We start from the raw sequence: 15,485 nt of genomic DNA on the forward strand, positions 1-15,485 counted from the left end.
AAAATCAACATCTGCACCGAACTTACCATTTGAGTCTTGAGCAAAATTCTGAATAATTTGCCGATTATCCTTTGTTTTCCTTTCTCGTTTCCCGGATTTTGTCTCTTTTGCTTGTTGGGCCCCCATATTATCTTGGCCCAAAATATGCCTTTTCTGTACACTGAACCCTTTCAATCATTTCATGAACATACCATTTTCACTTCAGACTCAATTTCTACTTTTAAATTTTAACAATAAACGGTAATTTTTAATGTAATTTGTTCACTATTTTCTACTTCCTCCCCTTACAGGCGGCCGCCATCTTGGTTTGCTTCGAGAATTGAAAACGAGGCTCGGCCGATGTACCAAATGACCCCCGACGGTACGCTGGAGAATGCGGATGTGCCGACTAAAGTGCGCGTCGCAGACCTGCCCAAATAGCACGTGATAACTTTAATAAAAATTCAAAAGTGTGATAACACTACTTACTTCTTTAAAACTTGAAAATCGGTCATACGAACAAAAATAAAGAGACAATATGTCGAGTAGAACAGCACAGAGCGGGAGAACAGTTAATTATTGGAACTTTTAATACAACATTTTTAATTCAAAACAGATCAACTTTAGTTTTCATGTAATGCAACTCGATTTTATAAATTTAAAGCGCATGATTTTTCTAGTATATAACAACATTTTTCAAAAAAAAATCTACTAGTTGTAAAAAAAACTGTTTAATATTGTTGAGTGCCGTATTTTAGTTGAATCAGTAAAAAATATAGAAATATAGAATCTACCCTAATTTTAAGGACTGCACGCACTTTTAGACTTTTTCAATACGGTAGTTTGGCTAAAAGAGGTATATCTATAAAAAAAATCCACGGTGACTTATACCTTTCTTTGCACATTTATTAATGACATTAAATACTCTCTCAGTATGAGAATTACAAGTATTAAGACAATCGAACAATTTACAAAAATGATATTTAAAACGCTCTTTAAATACATTTTAAGTCTTCTTTCAATAAATTTTTCACCGAGCTTTTTTTCTTTAAAGGTTTCAGCTTACGCAAATAAGGTACAAAAAGAAGATAAAGAATTTGTCACCAGCATCTAAATTGTATGAGTTCAAACAAATTTGCCCAACACATATTGCATTTGAGAAGATAACCCTAAGTTTATCAATGAAATCTAAATAAATAAGAGGAAAAATTAAGTTTAGAAATGAATGTACGGTTTGATATGATAACGTAAGCCCAGTTCAACCATAGACACTTGGTTTCGGGATAAAAACCTCATTTTAGTAATATCCGAAAATGACGTTTTTAGAATCGAGACACCTACTTTAAAAATCATTACTTTCTATCAAATTTGAATTCTACAAACCTCTCAAAAGGTTTTTTTTATGCCTATGAGTTCAACAACAAGCAGATTATGTCCTTCACTTCGAATTCTATCAGTGCTGAATATACATGCAAAACAAGCGCCCGAGGACAATAATTACACCATGTGAGGGATCATCTCTCGTTTAAGCCAGTCCACATAGCTCAATTGGTTAGAGCGTGCGACTTGTAATCTCGACATTATTGGTTCGACTCTCGGGCTGGCAAACTAAAATTACTTATCAATCTTTCGGACGAGACTTTAAATTGAGGTCCCCTGTATGAGTGCTTAAACTCTTGGCACGCTAAAGAACCAGGAGAAGCCTATGAAATCGGGGCATCTTTCTGTATCTGTATCTTGCACTTTAATCCAAAATCTAAAATGACTAATACTCGTCTTGAGGACTCGCCCATATGGGCAGCCGTAACGAGTATAAATAAACTTAAAAACAATGGGAAGCCGGTAACGAGTATAAATGAACTTTAAAACAATGTACACACACATAAATTTGTATCTCCCGTTCAGTTCGATTTCATACAGATAATCTTTTAAATTCGATTTGATATAGATGATCAAAATATTCAAAAGTTCTTCGTGAAAAGAAAACATATAAGTTAAGGAGATAAGGAATTTAGACATAAAATATTGTGTGGTTATCAAATCAAAATATGTCGAAAATATCAAATGCATGGGCAGCAAACACAATTTATCAACTGACACGTAATGCCCGATCAACTCAATATTCGTCTTTTTGTCAACTCGAGAGAAATCGACCTCGTCAATGTATCTAATGGAGAACATGTTAATTTGATTAACTGGTCAACAGATGTATTTGTAAAATTCGAGTAAAAATATACATGTATATACATGTAGAATATTTGTAAATGTTATTGGTAAGTCATTGCTTTCGGGTAAGTGTAAGTAACCTTACTCCAGTGTCAGCATCCCAACATTAGCAATGCTAAAAAGTTACATTGGGTTAAATGGATAAAAACAGTGTCAGTATAGTATTTGACTGTGGCATCACCTGTCTATAGAACATGTAGATTGTACAACCGTAATTCTTTCATTGGTAGAGACACGTTAAGAAACATTGTCTTGTCCAATTCATAATCATGATACATGTATGTACTCGTTTAAAAATTAACCCACAGAAAGTAAAAACAAATACAGAAATAAGTTCTATAAAGATACTTTTAAACCAAAGTTTTAAGTATACATTCATAGACTAAACTACATTTACCAGGGGCCAAATGGACCAAATTGAAAAAAGAAAGTCTAAAAAATAAAGGAAAAGCTGTAATATTCTTATAATTATATTAAGCCACATTATACCTTAAAAAGTGTATTTCCAAAAAGATTTTATATTTAAGTTATTGTTTCCAAAAAGTTACTGATTGGCCAATTACCTGGGCAAACGTTTGTTGCGTGTGTTGCTTTTGGGCAACAAGTACAGTAAAAGTGATCAAGTACTTTAAGTTCCTTCTATTTCACCTTTTTCAACTTCGGTGGTTCCAGTATTCCAACTTGAATACTGTATAATCAACGTCTGCTTTTTAAATTTGTCTTTTGATGTATTGTCTGTGATATGCAAGCTTAGATTTCAAAATTCCATTTTTATTTAGTTCCACCCATTTTTTTTTTTTTTTTTCGTTAGCGCACTTTCTAATGTGGGAATCATACGCCGCTTCTTTTCATGGAATGTCACTAACGTGTCACATTTAAAGGTTCCATGATAATTAACCGCCAAAGGCCCCATTATAACCACCGTATGAAGACATCGGCGGATGTTTCTAAAATCAAAATTTCAACAATTTCTGTATTTGAATGTTGAATTTTGCTTATGTCGGTGCTAAGGGGCGTGGACGGAAACTTGCGCTTCCCAGTACCGTCCATGGACAGGCCAATCAAACCGAGCCTGCAATATTTTCAATTTTGTCGTTTGGGCGTTCTTTGGAGATTCAGTTTTTTTCTCTACTTCATTTACATTATGCTACCTACGATAATTTAAATTGAAAAAAGAGACTGTACATAGCAATTATAAGTCATTTCAAATATCAAATTTTAAGTATGGTGTATCTTTTAAGAAGATATGTAGTTTTTGGAAGAAAAATAGGTATGTAATATACCAAAAACACGCAAACCTAACGTGAACAGACCCAAGCAACCCTGCATGTTGACGTGATGGTTTTTTTTTTTTTGTTTTTTTTTGTTTTTGGAAGAAATATCAAAGAAGTTGATGTTGGCAAATGAAAATATTTAACTTCCTAAAGATAAAACCATGTGACAAGGATTTTAAGCAGAATATCAATTGTCACTCAGTCGTCTGAAAGAAAAAAAGATGGTTAAACGTATTGTTTATATTAATTTATAACAAATGATTCTGCTACAATACAGGATTTATTGCATGTTATTGGGTTGGTACGGTATATGTAATATAAACATCAAATATTAGAAGGATGTGATCTTATTTAATATGACTGACATCTAAATAACATCTATCATAAATGCTGTAATTAACTGCTAGGAGTGCATTGGAAAAAAACACAGGTATTTACTTTTTTTGTTAAGGGAGGGCTTTTGTTCGCCCAGTCCTTTCACGGGAGAGCTTTGTCCGCCCTGTCATTTTCACGGGTGGGCTTTCGTCCGCCTTTTTAATTTTAGACGGGAAGGCTTTTGTCCGGGAGGGTTTTTGTCCGGAAGGGCTAAGCTAGGAACAGTTCAACACGATTATGCACCGATCGAGATATTTAGTGGCGCTGAACCTAGTATGAGTAGAATGTATAATTAATCAAAATTTTATTTCACGCCGTTACATTACTTCCGCTTCCGATATATAGGAAAAAATCGATTTTGCCTAGCATTTCGGCAAATATTGGTTAGTTGAGACAGTTTGTACTCAGAATTAACAAATAGTTTATCATATGTGATAATTCATGTTTTGGTGCTGTCAGAAAAAACCTGAAAATAGTAAAAATCAGGATGTAACTGGGCCTGACGTCGAAGTTGATCAACTTGAAACTGAAAACCATGTGAAGCAAAATGATTCATGTTTTTTTTATTAATGCAACTTTATATTTCGGCACTTTATTTTCGTTTTACTTGAAAGTTAATGCTATTTCCAAGCAGACCATTTTTGGCTTGTTGAACACACATGTTTATTTAAAAAGTAAAAAAAGATTTAAAATAAATAAAAACATAGCTAGATCTTAAATTTTAAATAAAATTTTCTGTTGTTTGTCACAATGATAATAGAAAGGCATTAAGTGTCACATTTACATTTAAAACAATTGCATCTGATATATTGTTTATTTTCCTAGGATGCAATGACTTGCACAAGCGTAGATTTGGAAATAGATGGTCACTTAAAACAAGAGATTTTCTCTCCTTTTTTTTATACCGCAGGTTTCTTTCCCAGGATTTTGGGAACGTGAGCCATACCCATGGAATTGGGAAAATTTGTTTTGTTTTTGATAAATTAGGAAAAATTACATGATTTAAATTTTGCAGTAATTGCATGAATTTAAAGAATCGCTGTCAGGATGGCATCCTCAAACATTTGAGCACCATAACAGTGAACAGGGCTTTTTTTTCAGTTTTGGGGAAAAGGCCTGGCCTTTCAGTAGGGGAAAAAAATGCGCGAAAAAATGACATTTTGGGGAAAATCTCTTACATTAAAAAAATAAGTAAATCACTTTAAAATAAACAATAAAAACATGGAACAAAAGTCAGGTGAGTAATACACAATGAAAACAGTTCAAATCTCAGAACCATCTTCTTGGCCTTGAATTCCTTAACATACAATACCACTTTATTTAAGTTGGATATCACTTGAGTTAATATCATTTGTGGTGTTGCCAAGCTTCAACATTGCTGTAAGCTCCTCACAAACCTCCCCTATTTATTTCAGAATGGTTGCTTTGATTTTTCTATGTTAAAACTGCGTTGAGTGCTAAATTAATTAGATGATGATTCTCAAATGACATTTTGACATTTAATGCATAAAAATCAATTGATTATTTTATGTTTTGTAATTTATTTACTTAAACTAACTCATTCATCTCCGAATTCCAGCCGAAAACCAAACAGGAAGTAGGTCGCGAAAATATGTGATTATAGAATATTTTGCCGATTTTTGGTATTAATATAACTCCATATTCCCCCAGACTATGATTGAAATCTATAAGAATAAATAAGAAAACATATTTTTACAAATTTCTGCATATTTTGAGTGGAATTTTCACAAAGACAGGATGTTTAGAGATTTGATCAGCGTAGGGGAGAGGGTTGCCGATCAGCGGCGTTGGACTTTTTACTTGCAGGACAATCAGTAATATCAAACACTGAAGGCCCTATAAAAATTTTAACTATTTGAACAAAAATGTGATTTTTTTAAACAAACAAGCCATAATAGTTGATTTTATTCAGACCATGGGGAATTTTTCAGCTCAAGGGAAATTTTTTTCAGCTGGGGAAGTAGCCGTTAAACGGCTACAGTTATATAGCAAAAAAAACCCCTGGTGAAGAAGCCCTTACTTTCAAAAATTTTAGAATTTGTTATTCAATATTTTTATTTTGTAATTTTCAACTGGGAATTTTTTCCTATGGATTCGGAAAATAATACACTAAGTCTATTTTCAGTTGGGAATATGACCGAATATCAGCTATAAAATAAGCTAAAAAAATCCCTGAGACTATTTATTTGAAATTTATGGGATACATGTATCTTCTGTCTTTACCAGTTTCAATGTGAACTTATTCCTTGTTAATAATCAATCTTAAAATACGAGTGAAGATATTTTGTATGAAAATTAAAATATTTCATTGGTAGAATTCCTCGTTATTGGCACTTCCAAGACCCACAACTCTTGAATGAAATTTAACTGAATTTTAGCCCTTGCCATGTTGGTAAACTTGGAAAAATCCTCATATAAATTTAAATTTAAAAAAAGTCACCATATTTTTGTGTTTAACAGACTATTAAACTATGACAAGTTGTTAATTCATTTATTTTAATTGTATAATGTATTATCTTCATTTCAGATTAACAGTTGATAATGAGTAGTTCAGAGGAGGTGTCATGGATATCTTGGTTTTGTGGGCTCAGAGGAAATGAATTCTTCTGTGAGGTGAGTAGGCACATTTCTGCAGTTCTTTTAGGAATGGGTATGGCCGGCCAACCTAATCATGGATTTAGGTAAATTGCATGAAAACAAAAATTCATATCAGTCAAGTAGAGATAATAAATATTTGTTTAATTTAAACTTTAAAGGCACATTAACCATCAGAAACAAAATCAGGGCTCACGCTGTCGGTCGCCATAGTCGCCATTTGCGATTATTTTATAAGATTGGCGATTATTTTTGCATTTTGGCTACAAAATCTGGCGATTATTTTTTACTTCCAACAGTGTTTATATAAGGTGTAAAAATCGATAATGAATGCAGTAGACCCAATTAACACCAGCGGGGTGCATTCAATCGAGTGTCAACTTTTTACCGGTCACGTGCTGCTAACTATATTGCCCGAGGTGATAAAATACATGCGAGATGTATAATTGTATAAATACTTTAAAGATATTGTCCAGCATTTATAATAGCCATCAAATATCCGTCAATTAGCCACAAAAATCGTTTTAAAATTGATAAACTGCCCAAAATTTACCGTGAATTGCAGTAATTGCAAATTTTGATTTTTTTTGTTTTAAGCTACTTGACTAAATCGCCAGTGGAAAACAATGGTAAAATGTTTAAAAAGTATTAACTTCCAAACTACTATTTGCACAACAACCAAAATTGTGAATATTTCTTCAGAAAACAGGAAAAATCCGATTGTCACATATTTTCGCGACACCGATAATTTTGATATTTATTTAAAGGTGAAATAAGCTATGTTCTGTTTAAAAATCTTTACTACTATGGCAGAAAATTTGTATTTCATTGGTGATGATGATATTTTTCAGTAAATTATTCAGAAAAAAGGCTGCATTCTGTGAATGAGTTTGCAAACTTGTGTAATTTCTATAGGCTAATATGACCTAGATCTACTCCAGTTCTGTGTGAAATGTGGAAATTAACAGTGGTTATAGCTGACAAAATTTGATTAGAACAAACAAAAAAAGTTGTCTGAGTTGTAAAGTTATAATGAATCTTTAATATCATTGTTATACAGTAATTATACTAATTATAACGTTTTTATTCTGTTCTATAATAACAATTAAAGTTGTGGTTCTATTTAAAAAAGGTAGTTATCAATATACACAAATGTATCAGTTTATTTGAGAATCTTTATAAAACTGAAAGATATAAATGTAATGTTTATTTGAATCAACTGCTTATGTTGTTAATCGCTAATTCGTGAATAGTCCGCTGAACTTTTGGCTATTATTTTTTTAAGTTGAAATTATTGGCTATTATTTTATTTGAGCCAGTGTGAGCCCTGAAAATATTTTTGCTTCTTTGGAATAGGTGTGCACAAGATTTTTAATGTTGAAATAACAGTTAAATGGAAGATATTGATGTAAATATGAGAAAAAGTTTTCTCAAAATAATGACCAATTACATGAAAATTTGAGTTAATCTTTTGACTGCTGACAAGAGCACTATGCATTAGTTCATATCTATTATTTTGCTATTTATCTATGTATGCATACATTATGTTGCATATATTACTGTTCATAAGAACAAGTCATACAATATGTTTTCCCCCATACTGCTGTAAATAGTTGTTTTTCAGCCTTTTTCACATGTGAAATATGCATCTTGGTGTTTTAACAGTTAACAAACTGGTCACTGTGCTGGTTAGAGCAGTGTGCAAAGTCACAGTTTAGCATGCCAACAGTACTGAGGGTTAAATAATTATCGATGATGTCTGATCATGCCCTGCACTGTTCACTATACAGTCAGTTAGGATTACATGTACTTGCCATTTTCTTTGATTTTTGTAAAATATTTGATTTGCCATCCTTTGATATGATGTGATTTTTTTGCAAAAAAAACCCCAACAAACAATACTCAATTAACAAAATTTCCTTTTAGACAAAATTTCATGCCCACTATATTTAAGTGAATTCAAATTATTTTCTTATCTCATTATGTATTTTTGCAGGTGGATGAAGATTATATACAAGATAAATTCAACTTGACCGGATTAAATGAACAAGTACCTCACTACAGACAAGCCCTTGACATGATACTTGATCTAGAACCAGGTAAAAAACTTACATGTATATAAACCAGGGCTTTCTGTCACAGATAGGAAAAGGGTCCCTTTCTTTAATATTGGGGAAAGTGTACACATAGTAATTTTGAAAAAGGAATAGAAAAATCTTGATGAAATTTAGGAGTAAACTGCATGATTAAGATTATTAAAAAGAATTTTCTTGTAGGGAAGATGCAGATACACAGCCTCTGCTATATCTCCAAAAAGGTGTCTATAAAAAATGTTTTTATTTCTGACAAAGAAATTCTTTTATATCTGTATTTAATATAAAACCTAAAATGATTTATGTTATAAAATTAAAAATGGTTCTGGATTTGAAAAGAAGTATTTCCATCGTCATTGTGATTGATAACTTCATGAGAAGTGGGTGTGTCATGTACTGGTGAATGTAAAGACATGTAAACAATGGTATATGAAACAGTAAGACTAATAGAAGAAAAGACAGTGTAAAAGAATATATAAGGCAGTATGATTATTTCACAGTTTAAGACAGTGAGAAATAATACGAATCAGATACAAGTTAACACTAAATTCATTTAGTCTTTCAGTCAGATACATATATATATCTAAACTTATACAGGTGAGGCCACTTGCTTGCTCACTCGCTCACTTACTTTTTAATTGTTATTCGTTCTTCTTTCATTCAATAATGTAATATATTTACAGATGATGAACTTGAAGACAATCCAAATCAGAGTGATCTTATAGAGCAGGCAGCAGAAATGTTGTACGGACTTATACATGCTAGATATATTATGACAAATAGAGGCATTGCACAAATGGTAAACTTTTTATCCATATAATTATATAATCTATAATATAGTCATGCCAAAGTTTATACAATTTTTTATACATTTTATTTAAAGCTTTGAAACATGTAAAGTTATATTTATTCATTTTCAATGGGTTTGGGGAATAGGGAAGATGTTTAAGGTGGCAACACTCCTACACATAGATATATTTGTTTAAACATATTTATATAAGCTTGATTGCAACTTATATTAATCACTTTAGAGTTGGCCTCCCGGAACCAACCAGTACTGGTGTAATATGAAGAAACATGGTCCTGACCCAATTAGGGTTCAAACCCATGATTCCTGGGTTGAGAGGCAGACACCTTAATGGGCCCCTTCACCAATAAGCCACCACTCACCTTTCCATAAAAATATTACTACCAATTGAATTGCACTTGTATTCTTTGTTATTTTGCTGTACCTGGATCTAGATTTCTTAAGTTTTTCACCACAGATCAGTGTTTTTGCAAAGGGAATCAGCTTCAAATTTTACCACAAATTTTACAACTAACCACCCTTGGTGTATAACTTAACAGTATATTATATATATTTCAGATTGAGAAGTGGCAACAAGGTGACTTTGGTTACTGTCCAAGAGTTTACTGTGAAAATCAACCAATGCTTCCAATAGGTAATACATGTACATTATATATAGAGTAAAATAAGGTGCAGCTGTCTTAAATGATACCAATTTTACCAGGTTCAGACCTGAAGTAGGTCTCTCTGCCCATATCTTGGGACACTGACATTAAACAACAAACATAACATGTTGTTCTATTTGCCATCAAATGTATTGGTAAAAATAGTCAGAAATAAGTTATATCTCAGCCAGGGCTAGCACTGGCAAATTTTTCTGTCAGCCAATTTTTTTTTCAGCGATTATTGCGTGCATGTATTTTATTGGCCGGGTTGCACTGGTGCAAACCCGGGTTATAGTATGGTGAATGTCGGGCGGTGGGCGGCGGGCGGGGAAAAACTTTCGTAACAGTTTTCTCAGCAACTACTTATCACAGCCCCTTGATATTTGGCATACAGCATTGACACGTGGTCCCATACCGTGGGATTCAATTTCAGGTCTGTCGCTCATCCACTTCCTGTTTATCGACTTAGTTAAATTTTCAACATTAATGGTCAATGGTAGGAAATTTTCGTAACAGTTTTCTCAGCAACTACTTATCACAGCTTCTTGATATTTAGCATACAGCATTGCCTCATGGTCCCATACTGTGGGATTCAATTTCAGGTCTGTCGCTCATCCACTTCCTGTTTACCGACTTAGTTAAATTTTTGACATTAATGGTCAATGGTAAACATTTTTTGTAACATCACAGCCTCATGATATTTGGTATACAAATGCAACCCGGCCTTTTCTGTCTTTGACCCATTTTTTTCAAAAAGGCAATGGTACTGAAAAATTACCAGCATTCAATTGTCAGTTCTAAACTTACCTATTTTATTAGTTTATGTAACACTTTAAAAGGTGTGAAATATTTAGAAAAACATAAACTATCTCCAACTTTATTTTGGTAGTTCCATTTTTTATCATATTAACACAGCTAACTTATATAATTCTTTGAAATTGACAATAAACTGTTTTAAATTGGAAGTCCATTTAGGAAATTTGTTAACAATTATTTAATCTTACCAAGCATAAACCAAAAGTAATTAGTCTTTGCCTACAATATATAGCCAGACAAAACTACACTTCTGTGCTGTCTGGCCACTTTCAATAGGTTTGAATTAGCTCAATTTGTGTATTTTGATATTGAAATCCCTTTATTATTCAAATGGACTGTTCCAAATTTAAAACAGGGCTACTTTTAACACAAAATTTAGCAGGTTAAAGGTTAATCATTGTCTTTCCAAAATAAATTCATACATTCTGTATTTATTTTTACACTTGTAGGTTTATCAGATGTTCCTGGTGAAGCGATGGTAAAGCTGTACTGTCCTAAATGTCAAGATGTTTACACGCCAAAATCTTCCCGTCACCATCATACAGATGGCGCTTATTTCGGTACTGGGTTCCCACACATGCTGTTCATGGTTCATCCTGAATACAGACCGAAGAGACCAGCCAATCAGTTTGTACCAAGGTATATGATAGTTGTATATTTTCTATTATAGTACTCCTCTTAGGGTATGGGTTGCTGGTATGACATTTCTCATGTGTAACACATCCCTGTTTGTCTTCTGTATTCGGGCTAATCGAACATATGCTTATATGCATATACGTAGTGCGGATTGACCTAAAAATTGTTTATTTAACATTGTTAGATATGTGTACTTTAAAGTTCAGAAGCAATCGGCAATACCTGTAAAATAAGTCGGTGAAACTAAGTCCTTTTCGTTCTAACAAATTTATGGAAATATGAAGTACAGTGGGTACCTTACATTGTAGCTAGTCTTGCACTTTATGAAATACCTCAATATTTTGCTGGACTTAAAAAAAATTTATTTACTCTCAAAAGAAGGATGTGCAATGTCTTGATTTCATATTATTTTCAGTCAAAATTTGTGGCATACAAATTGAAAGTGTTCTTGGCAATAGATTTGCTTTGCTTTAAATTTGAAACAAACTATTCTTTTCTTAGGATTTTTATCACAAAATAAAAACAAGGAGATGCCAACCAGTACTAGTTGCCTTCACTGTCTCAACTATAACTTCTGTACATGCCAGAGCAGAGGTACAGTGTGAATGACCGAACAAAGGATTTCATGAACATTCACAACAATAGTGACCATATGAGATTTGAACACGCCCGATTCACAGTCCAAAGCTCTACCTATTGAGCATACCGGACAGCTATTGGATTGAAAAGCAGGCTGGTCTGGCTTTATACTGACCGCAACAGCTTATCTCTCTAGGTTCAAGCGTGGAAATGGTAATGAAGCTCTATGCAAGCAGCTTGTATTTGAATTCTCTCCCTTTAACTGTCTGTCTCTATACCTCTTGTGAATATCTCAACAATGAATTATCCTGTGTTATTTCAGGTTATATGGATTCAAGATTCACCCGTTAGCGTACCAGTTACAGTTTCAGGCAGCCGCTAACTTCAAAATGCCGATGAGGGGTATAGGACATAACAACAGTAAACGCTGAACAGAGACGTGTATGATAGTTTGACATCACTGTGACAGTTTTTGTACAAATATATCTCAAAATTTGTTCCGTTTAAACTATAAACACGACATTTTCTATATAAAATATCACATCATTATCATCACATAAGTGACATAGATTAATAAAAGCTATATACTTAATTAGTCATTGAGTTCCAGGTAGGAACTGTCATGTAAGGTAATGAGTTATGAATAGGATCTGATAAACTTAGACTTTAATAGTTTAGGTGCATTTTATTGTGTACAATTATGAATCAAATCTAAATTTCTGTGAACAGAATATAATGTTCACTGTTTTGCATGGGTTTTTACAATTGGACACAAGCATTCACATTTTCTGAGTGTTTATTTTTGCGCCCTGTAAGTTTACAGTGGAGCACATATGTCCAGGTTTGACAGTCAGTCTTTTCTGTCACCACTTTAACTCACTGTTTCTCATAATTCCTTCATTTATTGACTTATATCTTGGGCATTTTGGTATGTCTACTTTGAACCACTATTGGCTTGGATTTCAGGTCTTTGGTTTTATAAAAAGAAACTTTTTCTGAACTCTGTAAAAATCAGAACTTTCATTGGTCAATTTACAATTTGTAGCTGTTCCTAACCATTCAAATACTAGAGATCTTAGTTTGAGGTTTTAAATATAATGATAAACCTGGGACACAGGTTGACTAGGAAATTTTTTTCTATGTTCTTAGTACTTTCCTGGTGGTAACACTATTTATTTTGCTTTGTCAAAGTGTCATTGGATGTCATAAGCCATTGGTGGTACCAATATTTTTTGTTCAGTATTTTGACCTCACATGTCAGAGCATGTTTAGATATCATCATATATGAATCAAAAACATTTTTATATTGTGTCCAATCACCTTGTTACATCAGATAGACTTGTATTTGTAAGCATCATTGTATGTAGCCATTAGTGTGAATTTAGAAGATTTACTAAACATTACTATCAGTGTCGAATTTTAGTTGCTAACTGACATTTAGTTTTGACTAATTTAAGTAATTTTTATTATTACACCATTTGAGGACTTTGTTTTATCTGGCAATTTTAACTCTGTATTTGTACTGGTGGCAATACTGAATCGCCATTTCTAGAGTAGATTTAGGCATGTCACCACTTCTATGAACTCTGACAAGTCTATTTGTTTTTGGCAGCTCAATTTTGCTTATCTCAATTTTAGAAGTCCCTTTTAAGTAACATTTGGTAGTTCAAGAAATTAGTTCACAAATACATTTTAGTTAAACCTTGATATCTTAGTGTCTGATTCTGATGGAATTTAAATTTTTGATATTCTTGCAGAATTCTTAAGACAATGAACTTGGATTTTCTTTATAATTAATGGCTTTAATGGTTGATTCTTTGCGTTGTCTAGACGTGGTAATGTGACAAGATATTGTCATATGACTACATATTCTCACGATGTCAAGATATGGTCATGTGACTGGATATGGTCATGTGACTAGATATAGATGGTCATGTGACTAGATGTGGTCATGTGACTGGATATAGATGGTCATGTGACTAGATGTGGTCATGTGACTAGATGTGGTCATGTGACTAGATGTGGTCATGTGACTTTCTCTAGATGTGTTATTAATAAAGGTTATGAACTTAAATATGGTCATGTGATTAACTTTCATTGTGTGATTGCTTTGGGTCATGTGACTGGATACAGTCATGTGAATAGCTAAACTAAAAATAACTGTAACATATTGTTAAATGATACATAAATGCTTTTTATTCTTTTTTTATGTTTTTGTTTGTAGTTTCTATTCTGTTTAAGATTTTATACCATAAGAGGAAATATGAGGACAATTAGATAATGACCGATTTGTTATCTTCAAGCAAAAAATCATTGAAAAATTATTGGTCACAAATATTTTGGATTTTACAGTTTTGAGATAATGTAATGAAATGAATTTTATTTTGTACATTTTGTATGTCTGTCTTGAAAGCTTGTCATACTTCATGAAAATTCAATTTAATCTTTTTAAGATTAATGTATTATGTATTATTTGTATTGAGATTAAGTATGGGAATTAGAATTATTGTGAACAATATTTTTATACACAGGTTCCTGCTTTTGCCTGGAGTCATGCACGGAGGTTTGTGAAAACAGTGTATTGTTGAAATAATGTTTGAAGGGTACCGAAATAGTGTGTGTAGATGAGGTGCCTGAAATAATGTTTGAAGAGCCTGAAATATTTATGCAGGTGCCTGAAATAATGGATGAAAAGTGTCTGAAATAATGGTTAAGTTAGTACTGAAATATTGATAATGTACTGAAATATCTGAAATAATAATGTAGGTGCCTGAATTATTGTATGATAAAAAGTAAAGGGGCCTGATTTAATTTATAGTATGGAGATTAGGTTTTGAAGGTATAAAAACCTGAAATAATGTATGCACGTGCCTGAAATAATGTACAGAGGTCAGGACTACCTAGATAATGAATAAACAGTCCTGAAATAATTCTGAATTGCTGTAGAATGGCATATACATATGTGGTATTTTTTATAATCTGGCAGTAATTCTTAAATGTGACATCTAATCCAAGCATTTTGCCAACCTAAATTTGAACGAAACGAAATGAAATGTTAAAAAATACAAGGTTTACATCATATCTTGGGGGCATAACAAAATGTGTCTATATATATATACTAGTAATAGGATGATACCTTGTAATTAATATTGGAGAGAATGTCAACATTTTCAGTGTTGGTAAAAGTGCTTGAAAACATGAAAAAAATATTGACATACAAATGTATAATATTGTGTTGTTTTGAGTGATGTCATCTTTGTATATTAAAATATTCACATCATTTCCTAATGGGTGTTTTTTTCTTTCATTTCCGGCCCTTGTTTTTCTATTTTGAAGCCATACTTTTTACTATATTCTCTATCTTTATACATGTATTTCAAATTTCTAATTCAATAGCTGATCTGAGTTCTGCAGACCAGATTTGTTTATAGGGCAGTCA

At 32.6% G+C, this 15,485-nt stretch overlaps 2 protein-coding genes across 2 annotated transcripts in view; one reads left to right on the top strand and one right to left on the bottom strand.

Annotated features, from left to right (window-relative positions):
* The window catches only part of LOC132738792 (tyrosine-protein kinase ABL1-like), a 49,325-nt gene extending 48,997 nt beyond the window's left edge, over positions 1–328 (bottom strand). Inside the window, exon 1 of the mRNA XM_060726392.1 lies at positions 27–328. Coding sequence (XP_060582375.1) covers positions 27–126 — 100 coding nt within the window. The 5' untranslated portion in view covers positions 127–328. The remainder of the gene's footprint in view (positions 1–26) is intronic.
* Positions 329–4,133: 3,805 nt separating this feature from the next.
* Positions 4,134–12,697, top strand: LOC132738793 (casein kinase II subunit beta). The gene is made up of 7 exons (XM_060726393.1): positions 4,134–4,237; positions 6,403–6,488; positions 8,467–8,569; positions 9,247–9,362; positions 9,930–10,005; positions 11,281–11,470; positions 12,369–12,697. The coding sequence occupies exons 2-7, from the start codon at positions 6,417–6,419 to the stop codon at positions 12,475–12,477; spliced, it is 666 nt and encodes a 221-aa protein (XP_060582376.1). The 5' UTR covers positions 4,134–4,237; positions 6,403–6,416; the 3' UTR covers positions 12,478–12,697.
* The last annotated feature ends 2,788 nt before the right edge of the window (positions 12,698–15,485 follow it).

This window comes from Ruditapes philippinarum, unplaced genomic scaffold, assembly GCF_026571515.1.
Source record: "Ruditapes philippinarum isolate M1 unplaced genomic scaffold, ASM2657151v2 ctg1078_1_1_1_1, whole genome shotgun sequence".
Lineage (NCBI taxonomy): Eukaryota > Metazoa > Mollusca > Bivalvia > Venerida > Veneridae > Ruditapes > Ruditapes philippinarum.